Source organism: Salvelinus fontinalis, chromosome 4, assembly GCF_029448725.1.
Source record: "Salvelinus fontinalis isolate EN_2023a chromosome 4, ASM2944872v1, whole genome shotgun sequence".
NCBI lineage: Eukaryota > Metazoa > Chordata > Actinopteri > Salmoniformes > Salmonidae > Salvelinus > Salvelinus fontinalis.
Genome location: NC_074668.1, coordinates 32509146 through 32527020, shown reverse-complemented (window position 1 = coordinate 32527020; position 17875 = coordinate 32509146). Strand labels below are relative to the sequence as shown.

At 45.7% G+C, this 17875-nt stretch overlaps 1 protein-coding gene across 2 annotated transcripts; it reads left to right on the top strand.

Annotated features, from left to right (window-relative positions):
- Nucleotides 1-451: 451 nt before the first annotated feature.
- LOC129853559 (glutamine--fructose-6-phosphate aminotransferase [isomerizing] 1-like) lies at nt 452-17559 on the top strand. Of its 2 annotated transcripts, XM_055919715.1 has the most exons (19): nt 452-536; nt 4886-4993; nt 5337-5444; nt 5618-5743; nt 5906-5964; nt 6081-6215; nt 6308-6369; nt 6481-6560; nt 6658-6772; nt 6952-7115; nt 8336-8431; nt 8621-8718; nt 8908-9028; nt 9316-9473; nt 13036-13150; nt 14378-14505; nt 15063-15230; nt 15745-15906; nt 16027-17559. In XM_055919715.1, the coding sequence occupies exons 1-19, from the start codon at nt 530-532 to the stop codon at nt 16069-16071; spliced, it is 2055 nt and encodes a 684-aa protein (XP_055775690.1). In that variant the 5' UTR covers nt 452-529; the 3' UTR covers nt 16072-17559. The 2 variants fall into 2 exon arrangements, with proteins under 2 accessions (XP_055775690.1, XP_055775691.1); XM_055919716.1 differs by lacking the exon at nt 452-536 and having other exon boundaries at nt 4958-5045.
- The last annotated feature ends 316 nt before the right edge of the window (nt 17560-17875 follow it).

Genomic DNA, 17875 nt, shown 5'->3' with positions numbered 1-17875 from the left:
CTAGATGTAATAAAGGCTCCTTCTGCTTTTAATCTATATATATTATCCAGTTTATTTTGTAACTCAATTAGTTCCATCTTCTCTTCCCCTGTGAGGCCGGCTGGGGACCTATGAGAAAGGGAAGTTATCTTAATGATCACCTTTTCCTCCTCAGCTCTTCTGGTCTTAGCAAGATTACTACCATATTTTGTAAGGTATTTGGACACCTCAAATTTAAAGAGCTCCCAGTTCTTGCAATAAGATTGTTCTTCACAAGCCCTTTCCCAAAAGTGTGAGAGCAGATCTTTCACCTCATATTTAACTATATCATTATATAATATATCCTATCCCCATCCTGCTGCTAGGTCAGGGTGAGTGCGTCGGCGGTAAAAAACGGGATTGACAGCCGTTGCACCAATAAGGGAAACCTGCTTAGGCCACTTGAATCTCATTCAATGGAATTTAAAGGGGGCGGGACCATCTGACTCGTCAGATAAGGAACTGAGCTGAGCCTGGTGTAAACTAGCTAGTTTGCGAGAGAAGCGCTGACATGTGTGGTAAGTAACGTTAGCTAGATATAATACATTAATAGGTGCACATTTGCAATAGTTTACACATGTAAATTGTGAGATTAACACAGAACTGGTTTTGGGGAGATGTCAATGTTTTCAGTCAGTCAGCTGAGCTTCCATCTAAAGAAAGAGAGCTTAGTTTGTTTCCCAGACAAAACAAATTACTAACATCGAATTATTGAGTTCATATCTTTTAAGTGAACTTGTAGATTGGCTGGATCAGGTATTTTATAGCTAACAATGTTATCAGAGAAATTGTCATGAGGGCGACTAAGCGATTTGATATGTATAAACCGTGTGCTACACACTCATTTCCAATAAGTACCTAGCTAATTTAGCGTAGCTAGCTAACGTTAACTAGCCAGCTAGCCATTGCTAGCTACTTGATTGACAGTTTATCGCTCCTTTATTCCTGTCATTGATGTTACCGTATGTCACGTTATACTATATACTTGGATTCATTAGCGACCATTGGCTAACTACCCTTCTTTTCATCAGGTTACATACTAGCTTGCTACAGGACTGACAGAACGCACGCACTGAGCAAAGTTTCATTCCTTGCTAGAATATAGACCACTACTGGTACTGATGATGATAGACAGTGATTATGCCACATTGATTCGAATGAGGTAGGGGGATTTAAAATGTTTACTTTTTTAACCTGTCACTGTCTGAATATTAGAATAGTGATGGATTAGTTCTCCCCTCATCATCTCTCATCTGCTGACTCCACAACTAGTTCCTGAAGCCTCCCAGCTCTGTTTTGAATAGCCAGCCAGAACCAGTATAAATAGTGTGGATGATTCGCTTTTTAAGGGTGGTGGGAACTTAGCACTATGAAATCTATTAGTAGAAGAGACAATCAGACACTGTCGTCTCTGTCAGAAAAATTCCCCAAATAGATGCTCCTCATACTGAACTGCTGCAGGCTAATTCCTAAGGATATAATGGTGGTAATGCTGTGAGATCACTGAGATTTTTGCGAGAGCCTTATTTTTCCTACTCTGTTTAACCCTCGTTCTGAACAAAGCTGAGCCTTGTTTGCCCCTGCCTTGCCCCATTTGCCACCCCGCTACCTTCCTCGATCTCCCCCCGCTACCTTCCTCGATCTCCCCCCGCTACCTTCCTCGATCTCCCCCCGCTACCTTCCTCGATCTCCCCCCGCTACCTTCCTCGATCTCCCCCCGCTACCTTCCTCGATCTCCCCCCGCTACCTTCCTCGATCTCCCCCCGCTACCTTCCTCGATCTCCCCCCGCTACCTTCCTCGATCTCCCCCCGCTACCTTCCTCGATCTCCCCCCGCTACCTTCCTCGATCTCCCCCCGCTACCTTCCTCGATCTCCCCCCGCTACCTTCCTCGATCTCCCCCCGCTACCTTCCTCGATCTCCCCCCGCTACCTTCCTCGATCTCCCCCCGCTACCTTCCTCGATCTCCCCCCGCTACCTTCCTCGATCTCCCCCCGCTACCTTCCTCGATCTCCCCCCGCTACCTTCCTCGATCTCCCCCCGCTACCTTCCTCGATCTCCCCCCGCTACCTTCCTCGATCTCCCCCCGCTACCTTCCTCGATCTCCCCCCGCTACCTTCCTCGATCTCCCCCCGCTACCTTCCTCGATCTCCCCCCGCTACCTTCCTCGATCTCCCCCCGCTACCTTCCTCGATCTCCCCCCGCTACCTTCCTCGATCTCCCCCCGCTACCTTCCTCGATCTCCCCCCGCTACCTTCCTCGATCTCCCCCCGCTACCTTCCTCGATCTCCCCCCGCTACCTTCCTCGATCTCCCCCCGCTACCTTCCTCGATCTCCCCCCGCTACCTTCCTCGATCTCCCCCCGCTACCTTCCTCGATCTCCCCCCGCTACCTTCCTCGATCTCCCCCCGCTACCTTCCTCGATCTCCCCCCGCTACCTTCCTCGATCTCCCCCCGCTACCTTCCTCGATCTCCCCCCGCTACCTTCCTCGATCTCCCCCCGCTACCTTCCTCGATCTCCCCCCGCTACCTTCCTCGATCTCCCCCCGCTACCTTCCTCGATCTCCCCCCGCTACCTTCCTCGATCTCCCCCCGCTACCTTCCTCGATCTCCCCCCGCTACCTTCCTCGATCTCCCCCCGCTACCTTCCTCGATCTCCCCCCGCTACCTTCCTCGATCTCCCCCCGCTACCTTCCTCGATCTCTCCCCCCGCTACCTTCCTCGATCTCTCCCCCCGCTACCTTCCTCGATCTCTCCCCCCGCTACCTTCCTCGATCTCTCCCCCCGCTACCTTCCTCGATCTCTCCCCCCGCTACCTTCCTCGATCTCCCCCCCGCTACCTTCCTCGATCTCCCCCCCGCTACCTTCCTCGATCTCCCCCCCCGCTACCTTCCTCGATCTCCCCCCCCCGCTACCTTCCTCGATCTCCCCCCCCGCTACCTTCCTCGATCTCCCCCCCCCGCTACCTTCCTCGATCTCCCCCCCCCCGCTACCTTCCTCGATCTCCCCCCCCGCTACCTTCCTCGATATCCCCCCCGCTACCTTCCTCGATCTCCCCCCCGCTACCTTTCTCGACCTCACCCCCCGCTACCTTCCTCGACCTCCCCCCCGCTACCTTCCTCGACCTCCCCCCCGCTACCTTCCTCGACCTCCCCCCCGCTACCTTCCTCGACCTCCCCCCCGCTACCTTCCTCGACCTCCCCCCGCTACCTTCCTCGACCTCCCCCCGCTACCTTCCTCGACCTCCCCCCCGCTACCCTCCTCGATTTCTCCATGTGCCAGTCTGCTCTCAATGGATGCTCTGTTGCACTGCTTCCTTTGGAGTGCCTCTAGATAGTCACTATTTTATCACCGCCCCTTTATCACCGCCCCTCTAATTGGGAATTTGTCATTGATTATGGTGTTATCCTAAGAATAGCTATTGTCTCTTGGCCTTCATCATTTAGGTTTGTTTATTTTGACTTGTTTGTTGAAAACTTATGCCATTGTTCTATTTGTGAGCTTATGTGGGTGATTGATGGTTGTCATGAAGAAAATGGGGCAGGGCACAGGAAATTGGGCACGAATAGGCTTATCAAATTGAATTGGTCACATGCGCGGAATACAACAGGTGTTGGTAGACCTTACAGAGAAATGCTTACTTACAAGCCCTTAACCAACAATGCAGTTAAGAAAAAGTCTGAAGAAAGTATTTACTAAATAAGCTGAAATTTAAAAAGTGGCAAAATAACACAATTTTAAAGAGCAACAATAAAATGCTATATACAGGGGGTACCGGTACAGAGTCGTTGTGCAGGGGCACAGGTTAGTTGAGGTAATATGTAGGTAGAGTGTAAAGTGACTATGCATAGATAATAAACCGAGAGTAGCAGCAGTGTAAAACTGGGGGGGCGGGGGTCAATGCAATAGTCCGGGTATCCATTTGGTTAGCTGTTCAGGAGTCTTATGGCTTGGGGGTAGAAGCCTTTTGGACCTAGACTTGGCGCTCCGGTACCGCTTGCTGTGTGGTAGCAGAGAGAACAGTCTATGACTAGGGTGGCTGGAGTCTTTGGCAGTTTTTAGGGCCTTCCTCTGACACCGCCTGGTATATAGATCCTGGATGGCAGGAAGCTTGGCCCCAGTGATGTACTGGGCTGTCCACACTACCCTCTAGAGCCTTGCGGTTGGAGGCAGAGCAGTTGCCATACCAGGTGGTGATGGTATGTAGGCCAACCTCTGTTCAGCCAGGCATGTCTATAAAAAATCTTCTCAGATGATTTCTGAACTGCACAAAAGCATAGCCTAGAGCACCTGATCCTTCTGTCAGCATATTGCCCCAACACTAGAACACCCTGTTCCACTGAGTCTCCCACTGTCATTTCTCAAGGTGACTTCCCTCTCATGTAAAAACTGCAGATAACATCCAGGGCAGGCTGTGCCCTCAGGAACAGATGGGTGTGTGAACTACTGTGTGGTTGCACACATAACCATTGTTTCCAATACCTATATGATGATAAATGGCACCAGAGCATTTTTAAATGTTTTACTTGTGTTAACGTTTGAAACTTTTCACGTGTAGAAATCCTTAGGGTAGTTCTTGCTGTGAATTGTAGTGAGCCAATAATTTAACTGCCTGCAGATTACATCAGCTAGTCTATCTGGCCAATGGAACCTTCAGTGTTTCTGACACAATCGGCATATATGAACAGAAAGCATACATGCTTTATTTGGTCTCTATTGACCTAATCACAGACCACCAAAGGTAAACGGTAATACCCACTATTAGGATTTGTTCACTTAATCCCTTAAAAAGTTGTAATGAAATTCCTTTGTTGTATATCATTGTTTGACTTCCTAGTTGAAATCTGTCTCCCTGTTCCTTCTGTCAGGAATATTTGCCTATCTGAATTACCATGTGCCACGGACTCGCCGGGAGATCCTGGAGATCCTCCTCAAAGGCCTGCTTCGTCTGGAGTACCGTGGCTATGACTCTGCCGGTGAGCTGAGGGAGATGATGAGACTGCTTGTCTCAACACACAGTCTGCATCGGTCTGTCTGCATGTTTATTAGCTTCCTTTCCTTCTCACTGTAGGCCTGTCGGCAGGCGTCAGCTATTCTGCTTATCTACAGGAGTCATGTTTTTGTTCTCTCTCCTAACATTAAAACAATGATTGTCCATTGGCCTCACTGTATGCCCTTGCCTTGAGCAGGTCTGTCAATCTAGTCACGCTTACGTTGATGCTCTGTCTGCTATCAAACTGTAGCATGTGTAAGATAACCGCAACAAAATCACACGAGGCATATTTGTGTACTCTGTAGCAATAAGACTCTTTTTACCAGGTGTTGGAATTGATGGAGGGAACGGGAAGGAATGGGAGGCCAATGCCCGGTCTATTCAGCTGATCAAGCAGTCCGGAAAGGTGAAGGCTCTTGACGATGAGCTCACAAGTAAGACTTACACCCGTTGTCAGCAGTAAGGATGTTTACTGAGTAGATAAGTGGATTGTACAGAAATAAATATAATGCCTACAATACCAATGACTCAAACCTACTTTATGTTGGGCACATGTCAGTTGATTTATGAAGCTTGCATTTCAACAGTGTTTGTGTTGGCCCCACAGAGCAGCAGGACATGGACATGGATGTGGAGTTTGATGTCCACCTTGGCATCGCCCACACTCGCTGGGCTACCCATGGTGCCCCCAGCCCTGTCAACAGCCACCCACAAAGGTCTGACAAGAGCAACGGTCAGTACATAGACATTTCTTAAACTTGTATGACTATTAGGGCCTCTTTCCTGTATAGGCATCACATTCTGCTAGATGTAGAAGTCTCACGTTGACTGACTATATAGAGAGTAACGAGGAACAATTATTATTAAAGTGTATATGTGTATCTTATTTTTTTAGAGTTCATTGTCATTCATAATGGAATTATCACAAACTACAAAGACCTGCAGAAATTCCTGGTGAGCAAAGCAACATATTCAATTTTTTTCCCAAGGCATTCGGTTTCTTTCATTAGCTAATGCTATCAGCAAGAGTTATCAGACTTCCATGACTGACTCTCTCTCCCATTCCACAGGAGAGCAAGGGTTATGAGTTTGAGTCTGAGACGGACACAGAGACCATTGCCAAGCTGGTAAAGTACATGTATGACAACCGTGAGAGTGAAGACCTGAGCTTTGCTACTCTGGTGGAGAGAGTGACCCAGCAGCTGGTAGGAGCCTGTTCATCTACAGAGCAGAACTGTCCAGAAACAAGGCCCTCTGACCTGTCTTGTGATTAACATGGTTTTATCTGGTCTCCTAGGAAGGAGCGTTTGTCCTGGTCTTCAAGAGTGTCCATTACCCAGGAGAGGCTGTAGGCACCCGGTACACTGCTACTGCATTTCTACATAGTGTTTGAGTTGTAAAGGAATAATATCCATTAAATATGCATCTTTTAATTGTATGTAATCATTGTAATTGTTTGTATGTAAATAGAAGGGGAGGTCCTCTGCTTATTGGGGTGAAAAGTGACCACAAGCTGTCCACAGATCACATTCCTATCCTGTACCGATCATGTAAGTTATTAGGTAACTGCTCTCTATCAGTGAGTCAGAATGGAATATGAGCAGCCGGGAGCTGTTTTATGTCTAGTACACTACTGTATCTCCCCAGCTGGTAAGGACAAGAAGGGCTGCCCCACCCTGCCCAGGATGGAGCAGGACACCTGCCACACGCTCTTCGCTGAGGAAAAGAAGTCTGTGGAGTACTACTTTGCCTCTGATGCCAGGTCAGACTCCTCACCTTGTTATTCTCTATATTACTCATGCAACGTTAAGTGTATTTTTTGGATTAACTGTACTTTTTAGAATCAGTCTAGACAATTGTTTGGTCAATGTTTTCTCCTAGGAAAGTGGGAATTAACAACATCATTAACTTGGATTCACTGTTGCTCTGTTGTCCTGGCAGCGCGGTGATTGAGCACACCAACCGTGTGATCTTCCTGGAGGATGATGACGTGGCAGCAGTGACGGCCGGACGGCTCACCATCCACCGCATCAAGCGTACAGCCGGAGACCACCCTGCCCGCGCCATCCAGACCCTGCAGATGGAGCTGCAGCAGATCATGAAGGGTGAGGGGAGGGTACAGCACTGTCATGGGTCAACCCTCTGTAAAGATGTTGATGGTGCTACTAGAACTTTGAGAACCCAAGAATGGCTGGAATTGCTGATTATCATTGTCAATACAGTCAGAATAATTTCACTATACAAGGGTCATATTTACTGGGGCTGGCATAAGGCATCAGGAATTATTAATAAAAAAAATTTAAAAACAGATGAGTAAATAATGATTTTTCTTGTTAAACGTGACTCTGTAAACTGATAATGTTAGTTAGCTGGAGTGGGCATGTTAGCTGGTCCTGTTGTTGGACGCACTTTTTGCTGTATCACCATGTAGGCTACGTTTTCTACTGTGATTGGTCAATAATGACGGCAGTGCTTGAAAAATTGTGCACAATCCTATTTTCTCCGCCTCGGCTGAGTAGCAGCCACAGGTACACCTTTAATATCAATCCCTGCACACACACACACACACACACACACACACACACACACACACACACACACACACACACACACACACACACACACACACACACACACACACACACACACGTACACAGCCATGTGTTTATGGGGTTGCCTGGCTGACATCAAAGGTACTGTAGGGGTTCAGACACCCTGGCCCCAGCATGGAGATCACGTCAATCACCAATGTAGAGTACTGTACCTGGGTCATTAGCAGGACTTTATATTGAGCTTGCTGCTCCCCATGTCTCCAGCAGAGTGTGCTAATAGACTACCAGTCAGTTTTAGGAGACAACCCTTTGTGGTCCTATCAGTAAAGCCTCTGCCCCTATCGCTCTCTCCTCAGCCTCCATTCCAGGAGCGCTGCTGAAATAAATCTAATTCATATGACCTAAATTTCTGTCTCCGCAGGGGCGGGCTGCAAAACCCTCTCGTATTTCATTGTCACAAAGGGCCGTGCGAGGAAACAACAATCTCCCTGTAGGCTCTTGCTTATTTTATTTAGTCAAGACATGCCTGATAAATGTCTGTATCATTTATCATTCATCATTTATCTCCTTTGTTATTTACCTCCCAACAGCAATAAAAGACTGAATTAGAGCACTAAACAACATGTTTTCCAGACTGGCTTCCTTTTAGTAGTAATTATGCGTCAACAGTAACCTTTACAAAATGCCAAACACTTTATAAAAATGCAAAGCCAGCAGGCTTTAAGTGATGTTGTTGAGGACTCTGCTCGAATGTTTTTTGGAAAAATTTTCAGGGAACTACAGCTCCTTTATGCAGAAGGAGATCTTTGAACAGCCAGAGTCTGTGGTCAACACCATGAGAGGAAGGGTCAACTTCAATGACAACACAGGTGAGATGACCTTTCCAGTGTAATACAAGTCAAGTCACAAAACACTCAAGTTACTACACAATACATACTATGCCCCTCTCATGTCTGTCATTATACCCATCAAGGTGGTATCCTCAGGATCAATATCTATCTGAATACATACCAAGAAAAGGGACATGATTACTGTGTTTTGATTGTTTGTATCCTTAGTAACCCTGGGTGGACTGAAGGATCACATTAAAGAGATCCAGAGGTGTCGACGGCTCATCCTCATCGCCTGTGGCACCAGCTACCATGCTGGGGTGGCGGTGAGTAACTGATGACCTTTTCTATAAGGCAGGAATGATATCACCAGCATAAAATGGAGTCAACTAGAGCCTAAGGCTCCAAGATAGGAAAAACAAGGACACAAGTAAGTTCTTACTCTGGTTTGTACATGGAAACATGTTTTTCAGTGTGTATGTCATATGTGATCCAGTGCTGATCTTTCCCCACAGACTCGCCAGGTACTGGAGGAGTTGACTGAGCTGCCTGTTATGGTGGAGCTGGCCAGCGACTTCCTGGATAGAAACACACCAGTGTTCCGTGACGACGTCTGCTTCTTCATCAGCCAATCAGGTGGGAGGATCGCTGTCTCCTCAAGGACCTGAACATTGCCTCTTTGTCTGTACTCATTTCCCCACACAATACAGCTTCAGCAACGTCTCGTACATGCTCAGCCCAATGATAATGCACGCAAAGCAATTTCTTTCACTCTTCATGTATTGATGCTGAAAGTAAAGACCTGATGATATCAGTAATTGCGGTCTATAGAATCTGATATTGTATTCAGTATATACACGTAGTCCAACCTGTTCCAGTATCTATCCTGAGTGCTGATTTGCATTGCTACCTTTTGTGTGCAGGCGAGACAGCAGACAGCCTGATGGCCCTGCGCTACTGTAAGGAGAGAGGAGCCCTGACGGTGGGCGTCACCAACACAGTGGGCAGCTCCATCTCCAGAGAGACAGACTGTGGGGTGCACATCAACGCTGGGCCAGAGATAGGAGTGGCCAGCACCAAGGTGAGGGGACCGGCTCACTGCTGCTCTGTGTAGCACTTCTCCTGACTGATTCCTTTCCCATACTGACTCACATAGTGTACTGTCCTGTAGACACTCAGCTGTTGGAACAGGAGACCTTCCATACTCCACTATCTCAACTTCTTTTACTTCTGTGGTGGGGGGAAAAAATTCCCTTCAGGATAGCCTATTAGGGCGGGGGAATTCCTCACATCCCTCTCCAGAGTGTTTCAGTTGGTCAGACTGCAGTAGGGTTGTTGGAGATGAATGGAATGGTCTCCTTCCTAATTAGGCGGAGCGGCGTTACGAAGTCCAGAGGCAGTTTCGCTTTGGCTTGGTCTATATAATCACCCGTGTTTACTTATTATTGCAAGGACATGAGGTTTACGCCAATATGCTGTGCTGGTGGTATCTGTATAGTTAAGGCAAACCCTGAAGCACTTGGGTGCTAATGTCAATGTTCTATACATGTGGTTAACCCCTCTCTCCCTTGAAATTAGAGAACTTCATCTGAAATTAGTGTCTGGATCCTTTTGTAAGAGGTTATTTAATTAAACTGCTATATTCCACTGCTCTACACAGAACCCATAGTGCCTGATATTATCATCTTTACTCTTGTAAAAAGTAAGGATCCATGGTTTCCCTCTACTATGAGCACTGATCCTACAGATTGCCAGAGTGGGGTTGCAGATGACTGGACTGAGTTCCACTCAGCAGCTGAGGGCGGGTAGTAGAAAAAGAGTCCGGTCCCTCCCTGCTCTGGCTCTCGGGCTTGGCTCAGGGACCCTCCGGCAGCTCCAAGGCCCCACCCAGCATAGCGCAGAAAGCCTGGCGAGCACGCCTCAAAGACGCTGTCCTTTACTGCTTGTCTGGTCCAGGCCCACGCACAGCACATCAGAGGACATTATGTATATAACCACTGCTCAATACACGCTCCTGCTGACTCCGTTTTGTATAGTTTCATAATATTTTTCAGATTAACCTTCTGGGGGACATTAAACTGGATGACTCTGGTGTCTGTCTTGTTCTCAGAATTGGGGCTCTCCACAACTATGTCTGCTCAACAAGGTCAGGGAGAATGAAGGGGATAGCTGGAGTTGAGACGGCACCCCTTCTTGAATACGCTTCTCCCCCTTAGCCAAACAATAGATATTGAGGGAGGGAATGTAAGCAAATGAGAGTCATCTGTGGTCTTTGTCTGAATAGAGCCTGGAGCATGCTTGTACGCTTACATAAAAAAAAATGTAACTGCTCATCATGCCGTATTGCCTGAGGAGGATGTGTGGCACATTTGAGGCCCCTCGGGGACATGGTTGCATCAGTGTGTTTTGACAGGCTAGCGTGAGCCTGTCCTCTTTTCACATTCTGGATGAAGTGATGGGGGTTTTAACCGGATTAAATGCACTGCCACAAATCTGAGTGGATGGCTAGGACTGTCAGTTGTGAGGGACTGTGGTTCCAGTGCTGTCAAGGAAAATAGCTGTGTGAAGGTTTTACAACCATGCCTTTGGCTTTAGATCAATCAAATTTATTTATACAGCCCTTCTTTCAGCTGATGTCACAAAGTGCTGTACAGAAACTAGATGTCGACCGATTTATGATTTTTCAATACCGATTATTGCAGGACCAAAAAAGCCGATACCAATTTAATCGGCCGATTTAAAAAAAAAAAAAAAAATGTTTTTATTTGTACTAATGAAAATTACAACAATACTGAATGAACACTTATTTTAACTTAATATAATACATCAATAAAATCAATTTAGCCTCTAATAAATAATGAAACATGTTCAATTTGGTTTAAATAATGCAAATACAAAGTATTGGAGAAGAAAGTAAAAGTGCAATATGTGCCATGTAAAAAAGCTAACGTTTAAGTTCCTAGCTCAGAACATGAGAACAAATGAAAGCTGGTGCTTCCTTTTAACATGAGTCTTCAATATTCCAAGGTAAAAGGTTTTAGGTTGTAGTTATTATAGGAATTATAGGACTATTTCTCTCTATACCATTTGTATTCCATATACCTTTGACTATTGGATGTACTTATAGGCACTTTAGTATTGCCAGTGTAACAGTATAGCTTCCGTCCCTCTCCTCGCTCCTACCTGGGCTCGAACGAGGAACACATTGACAACAGCCACCATCGAAGCAGCGCTACCCATGCAGAGCAAGGGGAACAACTACTCCAAGTCTCAGAGCGAGTGACGTTTGAAACGCTATTAGCGTGCACCCCGCTAACTAGCTAGCCATTTCACATCGGTTACACCAGCCTAATCTCTGGAGTTGATAGGCTTGAAGCACAGCGAAGAGCTGCTGGGAAAACGCACGAAAGTGCTATTTGAATGAATGCTTACGAGCGTGCTGCTGCCTACCACCGCTCAGTCGTACTGCTCTATCAAATCATAGACTTAATTATAACATAATAACAAACTTTATTATCGCATATATCCTGACTCTGCGTGCAATGAAAGCAAGAGAAGTAACACAATTTCACCTGGTTAATATTGCCTGCTAACCTGGATTTCTTTTAGCTAAATATGCAGGTTTAAAAATGAATACTTCTGTGTATTGATTTTAAGAAAGGCATTGATGTTTATGGTTAGGTACACGTTGGAGCAACGTCAGTCCTTTTTCTGCGAATGCGCACCGCATCGATTATATGCAACGCAGGACACGCTAGATAAACTAGTAATATCATCAACCATGTGTAGTTAACTAGTGATTATGATTGTTTTTTATAAGATAAGTTTAATGCTAGCTAGCAACTTACCTTGGCTTCTTACTGCATTCGCGTAACAGGTAGTCTCCTCGTGGAGTGCAATGAGAGGCAGGTGGTTAGAGCGTTGGACTAGTTAACTGTAAGGTTGCAAGATTGAATCCCCGAGCTGACAAGGTAAAAATCTGTCGTTCTGCCCCTGAACAAGGCAGTTAACCCACCGTTCCTAGGCCGTCATTGAACATAAGAACGTGTTCTTAACTGACTTGCCTAGTTAAATAAAGGTGTAAAAAAAAATATAAAAAATCGGCCAAATCGGTGTCCAAAAATACTGATTTCCGATTTGTTATATGTACTTGAAATCGGCCCTAATTAATCGGCCATTCCGATTTAATCGGTCGACCTCTAATAATAACACACAGAAATACGAGCCTTAGGTCATTAATATGGTAAAATCCAGAAACTATCATTTCGAAAAACAAAACGTTTATTCTTTCAGTGACATACGGAACCGTTCTGTATTTTATCTAACCGGTGGCATCCATAAGTCTAAATATTCCTGTTACATTGCACAACCTTCAATTTTATGTCATAATTACGTAAAATTCTGTTAAATTAGTTCTCAACGAGCCAGGCGGCCCAAACTGCTGCATATACCCTGACTCTGTTGCACAGAACGCAAGAGAAGTGACACAATTTCCCTAGTTAAAAGAAATTCACGTTAGCAGGCAATATTAACTAAATATGCAGGCATCTAGGAGACACCTGGGACCTCAGTACAGAACACAGTCTGCTTCTTGCTGGAGCATTAAGCATGCATTATGTCTGGCTGTGTCTGTTGTTTTGCAGGCCTACACCAGTCAGTTTGTGGCTCTGATCATGTTTGCGCTGTTGATGTGCGACGACAGGATCTCCATGCAGCCACGGCGACGTGAGATCATCCAGGGCCTGAGAGTTCTGCCAGGTAGACCAGACCCTACACACATCTACCAAGACATTGCAGTGTGCTGTTAATGACCATAAACCTTTGTGTAGGTGATGCTCAAAGGGATGTGCAGATTATTCGACACACTGACCTACTGTAGTATAGACCGCAGTAAGTAATGGTCACAGTCAGCGCAGCCAGAGCGAGGGATGGCAAAGCGGAGGCCTGTAGTGGGCCTCCTCGGTCTGTCATCTTGCTCCAACTGGGCTGTTTTTGTTTGAACAATATGCATTGTCAGAGAGCTAATGCAATGACTGTGCTGTGGAGGTATCCTCAGAGAGGGAACGAGAGTGTACAGTGGGGAGGGAGGAGGCTTCAGCGGCTGGCTCTTAGTCCTGGCTCTTAGTCCTGGCTCTTAGTCCTGGCTCTTAGTCCTGGCTCTTAGTCCTGGCTCTTAGTCCTGGCTCTTAGTCCTGGCTCTTAGTCCTGGCTCTTAGTCCTGGCTCTTAGTCCTGGCTCTTAGTCCTGGCTCTTAGTCCTGGCTCTTAGTCCTGGCTCTTAGTCCTGGCTCTTAGTCCTGGCTCTTAGTCCTGGCTCTTAGTCCTGGCTCTTAGTCCTGGCTCTTAGTCCTGGCTCTTAGTCCTGGCTCTTAGTCCTGGCTCTTAGTCCTGGCTCTTAGTCCTGGCTCTTAGTCCTGGCTCTTAGTCCTGGCTCTTAGTCCTGGCTCTTAGTCCTGGCTCTTAGTCCTGGCTCTTAGTCCTGGCTCTTAGTCCTGGCTCTTAGTCCTGGCTCTTAGTCCTGGCTCTTAGTCCTGGCTCTTAGTCCTGGCTCTTAGTCCTGGCTCTTAGTCCTGGCTCTTAGTCCTGGCTCTTAGTCCTGGCTCTTAGTCCTGGCTCTTAGTCCTGGCTCTTAGTCCTGGCTCTTTGCCCTGGCACACTCCTCTGGACCCAAAGCCTTATGTTAAATGGTCTCCCTGACCCAAGCCCCCATTGACCCCAGTCTCCAGGACCTGTTAACATTGGCCTGCTGGACTGTCATAGGATGGGTGTTACTGTATTGTCTTTAATCCAGGAGTTTGGTTTGATGAAATTGATTTTCTGACATGTTCTCCCAAATGTACTGCAAATTTGAAGAGGAATATTTTGTAGGGGTTTCTCATTTCATAACCTTGGACTAAGATTAGTATTTTTTTTCTCTTTGTACCTGTCTCGCTATCTCTGTGTGTTTACCTGCTGCTCCTCCTTCCTCCCTCTCTTTGTGCGTCAGATCTGATAAAGGAGGTGCTTAGTCTGGATGATGAGATCCAGAGTCTGGCAGCAGAGCTATACCAGCAGAAGAGTGTTCTCATCATGGGCCGAGGCTACCACTACGCCACCTGCCTGGAGGGAGCACTGGTCAGCATGCCCACCTCGATCTCCGCCTCCTGAAACTTAACGTTGTCTCCTCAGAACTGTATTCTACAGGAATCTCCACTCTTAAATGAGATTATGATCCGTGTGTTAAGATACTTCAGGAGAAGATTGGCCCAGAGTTGTTTCACTTTCCAATAGCCCACAATAACTGTTCTGCCTCAGCCTCACGCAAGCCCTAATGGAGCCTAGCCTGCTGGAATTGTGTTTTTAAGCACAGCAACTAATTAGACTGATTTAGAAATGTCTCTCTGCATAATTGCAACCACACTCCACACTATTTAGGGATTCTTCAAGTTCTGTTGATTGCCAATCCTCCAGTATCTGAGGCACACAGTGTTGAGTCAGTGTGCTGTGCTGATCTGGATCTGATCTAGTGTTCCCTAGCCAGTTTACTGTTCCCTTTTAGAATTTAAGAAGATAAGATATACATACTCAACTTATGTCGTGTTTGCATGGTGTTTTTCTGAGGTTGTGTCCCTGAATGTGTATGGGAATGTGGTTTCCTATCTGAATGAGGTGTTGGGTGTGTCACTCTCCAGAAAATCAAGGAGATCACGTACATGCACTCAGAGGGCATCCTGGCCGGGGAGCTGAAGCACGGCCCTCTGGCCCTAGTCGACAAACTCATGCCCGTCATCATGATCATCATGAGAGACCACACTTACACCAAGTGTCAGAATGCACTGCAGCAGGTGGTGGCCCGCGCGGTAAGAACTGACGCACCATATCTCAAACACCATTTAGCTTTCCACCCCATCAACTGTTGAAAGGTTGGAACCACAGTAAACCATTGCCAATGACGTTATCTGGTTGTTAAACTCACTTTCAATAAACATTTTGTTTTCTGGTAGTGATATGCCCGCTAGCTGTTGTAGTGACCACCTACCTTCCAGGTTAAAAGGAAATATAACAACTTAAAGACATGGATATTAAGTGCTTCATGCACACATACTTTACACATTAGATTTGTTTTCACAATGCAGTAATATCAAATGGTCCTCACATTCACCACAAAGTGCAAGGGAGAGGTTATTTTCTACATGACATCACCACTCTCACTAATCTACCACAGATGTGGACCTAAGCTTTGGGTTTGAGACATGAGTCAACAAAGCTATTATTCAAGGAAGGACCAAAGTTTCACATTTCAACACTGAACTCCAGGTTAAAGGTTATGACAATGTTGTGCTGGAAGCATAATGCCTTTTGTTTGGTTTACAGGGCCGACCCATCGTGATCTGTGACAAAGATGACTACGAGACCGCCAAGAGCTCGAGCCGCACCATCAAAGTGCCGCACTGTGTGGACTGTCTGCAGGGCATCCTGAGTGTCATCCCCCTGCAGCTGCTCTCCTTCCACCTGGCTGTGCTCAGGGGCTTTGACGTGAGTACTGCACTGTCACTGAGTTGGGTTCTTACTGTAGGCATTCATAATGGGGAGCTAATTTCTTAGGGTTGTTTCTTGGTAAATGTAGAAACGTCTGACTCTTCTCGCCCAATACAGGTGGATTGCCCAAGGAACCTGGCCAAGTCTGTGACTGTAGAGTGAAACGTGTCCTTTGATGATCCAAAATCCCATTTCAGAAACTTTCCTGTTTTGTGTGTGTCATGGCTCTTTTTAATGCAATTGTTACTCTGGTACGCTAAACATGTACTGTATCTGTCTCTTCTTTCAAAACACACATCTGAAGACATTGTTAAATCATAGATGTGATTTTTGGGGGGGTCAGTGGTGGGAAGGGTTGGCAGTAATGTTGGCATTTGGGTGCTGCCATGGGTTACTGGACTGTAGGCAATTAATGATCCAACTGAAGAAAAGACTGAGCTGTATCCATTTTGGATGATACACAACAGTGCTCATAACTTAAATGTTGCATACTTGCTGCTGGTTTTACATTTAATTCAGCTGTTTGTTGTCAAGAGTCTGCACATGTAGATCTTACTGAAGTTACTGGTTCTTTTGGTGTTATTGGTGCAATAATTTGGTCTGTTGGGATCCGTTTTCTTTGGCAGCTAGAGAAACATCTGTCGTTTGAAATGTTTATCTGTTACGCTTGTGTGTTGAGTAAATTATTAAAGGGTCAGTGCAGTTAAGTCACTTTTTTTTATTTTTTTATTACACTGAGGTAGAAATGACACAAATTGTGAAAATGATAACATCCTTTTTGGGAAATAATGCCTGGAATTTCAGCTTGTACAGGTGCCCTGGAACTTTTTGCCCACATGTCACAATGTGATCTGATTGATAATAGAGCAATGTCTGTTGAGCTGGGTAAGGGGTGGGCTCTAGACCAGCCAATCAGATATATAAATATCTTCAAATGTGTTTCCTAATGTCCACACGATCAGACTGAGCATTTCAAGGGCCAGTGGAGGCTCAGGGATGTAAATGATGAATGTGATTTTCATTAAATAATTGATTTATTAGACAGTGATTTATTTAAAGCATGGGTGCTTTAAATATTTCTGAGCTATAGTCCTGACTGTACATCTGAAGTGCTTCCAAGAAGAAAGTTTCCATTAAATGCTTTAGTCTACTGACCTGTTCCAGAGACTATTGAGAACTCTCCATTGTTATACTCAAAATACCATGATGACAAATCAATAGAATTTGTCTCCTACACAAGTTTTGAAGGTGTTAAGGGCAATATGAAACTTGCTACAGACTTGCTTGTGTTCACTATTGTGCACCTATTTGTTTTGAATCATTGGCTAAGTTACAAAAGAAACTTGACAATGATTCACTCATTGTGGTTTGGCAGACGTATAGGAGTGTTAAACTCTTGCCTAAACCAAGTTGGTAGTCTGGATATTTGACTGTCCTGGCATAATCATGCGTCAGTAAAATTCTAAGTGCAATTTAATCATTTACCCAATCAATTTCCTCAAGATGCACAATGAGTACTAGTGGACCAATGATCAACATTTGTTACTCTGTAGGCATGTTACTAGCATTGTGACTTGTTGACAGTTTATCAATATTCAACTCTTCTGTTCTTGTTAGCAATAAATAAATAGGCCTTGTTGCCTGGGCTCAGTTTGGGTCTCTGTTTTACAATAACTCAACTCCTTTTCCAAGAGACGTTTTGTCGACCCATGCCCTGCCACCATACCAATTTGATTGCAATATTGGGACCATGGTTTTCATACAGCAATTTAGTACACAGACCTCTTGAACATATGGGTTATGCAATCAAAAAAAAACATGCTATGTTAATTTTGCTTTGAGTAACCAAAGGTGTGGTTTTAGAGATGCTGTTGATAGGGGTTTGTAAGTGCTCTGCCTACAAGACACCTACAGAGCAATGCAGTAAGCGTGTTTGACTATGTAGCTGCTGTTTTATAACTAAACA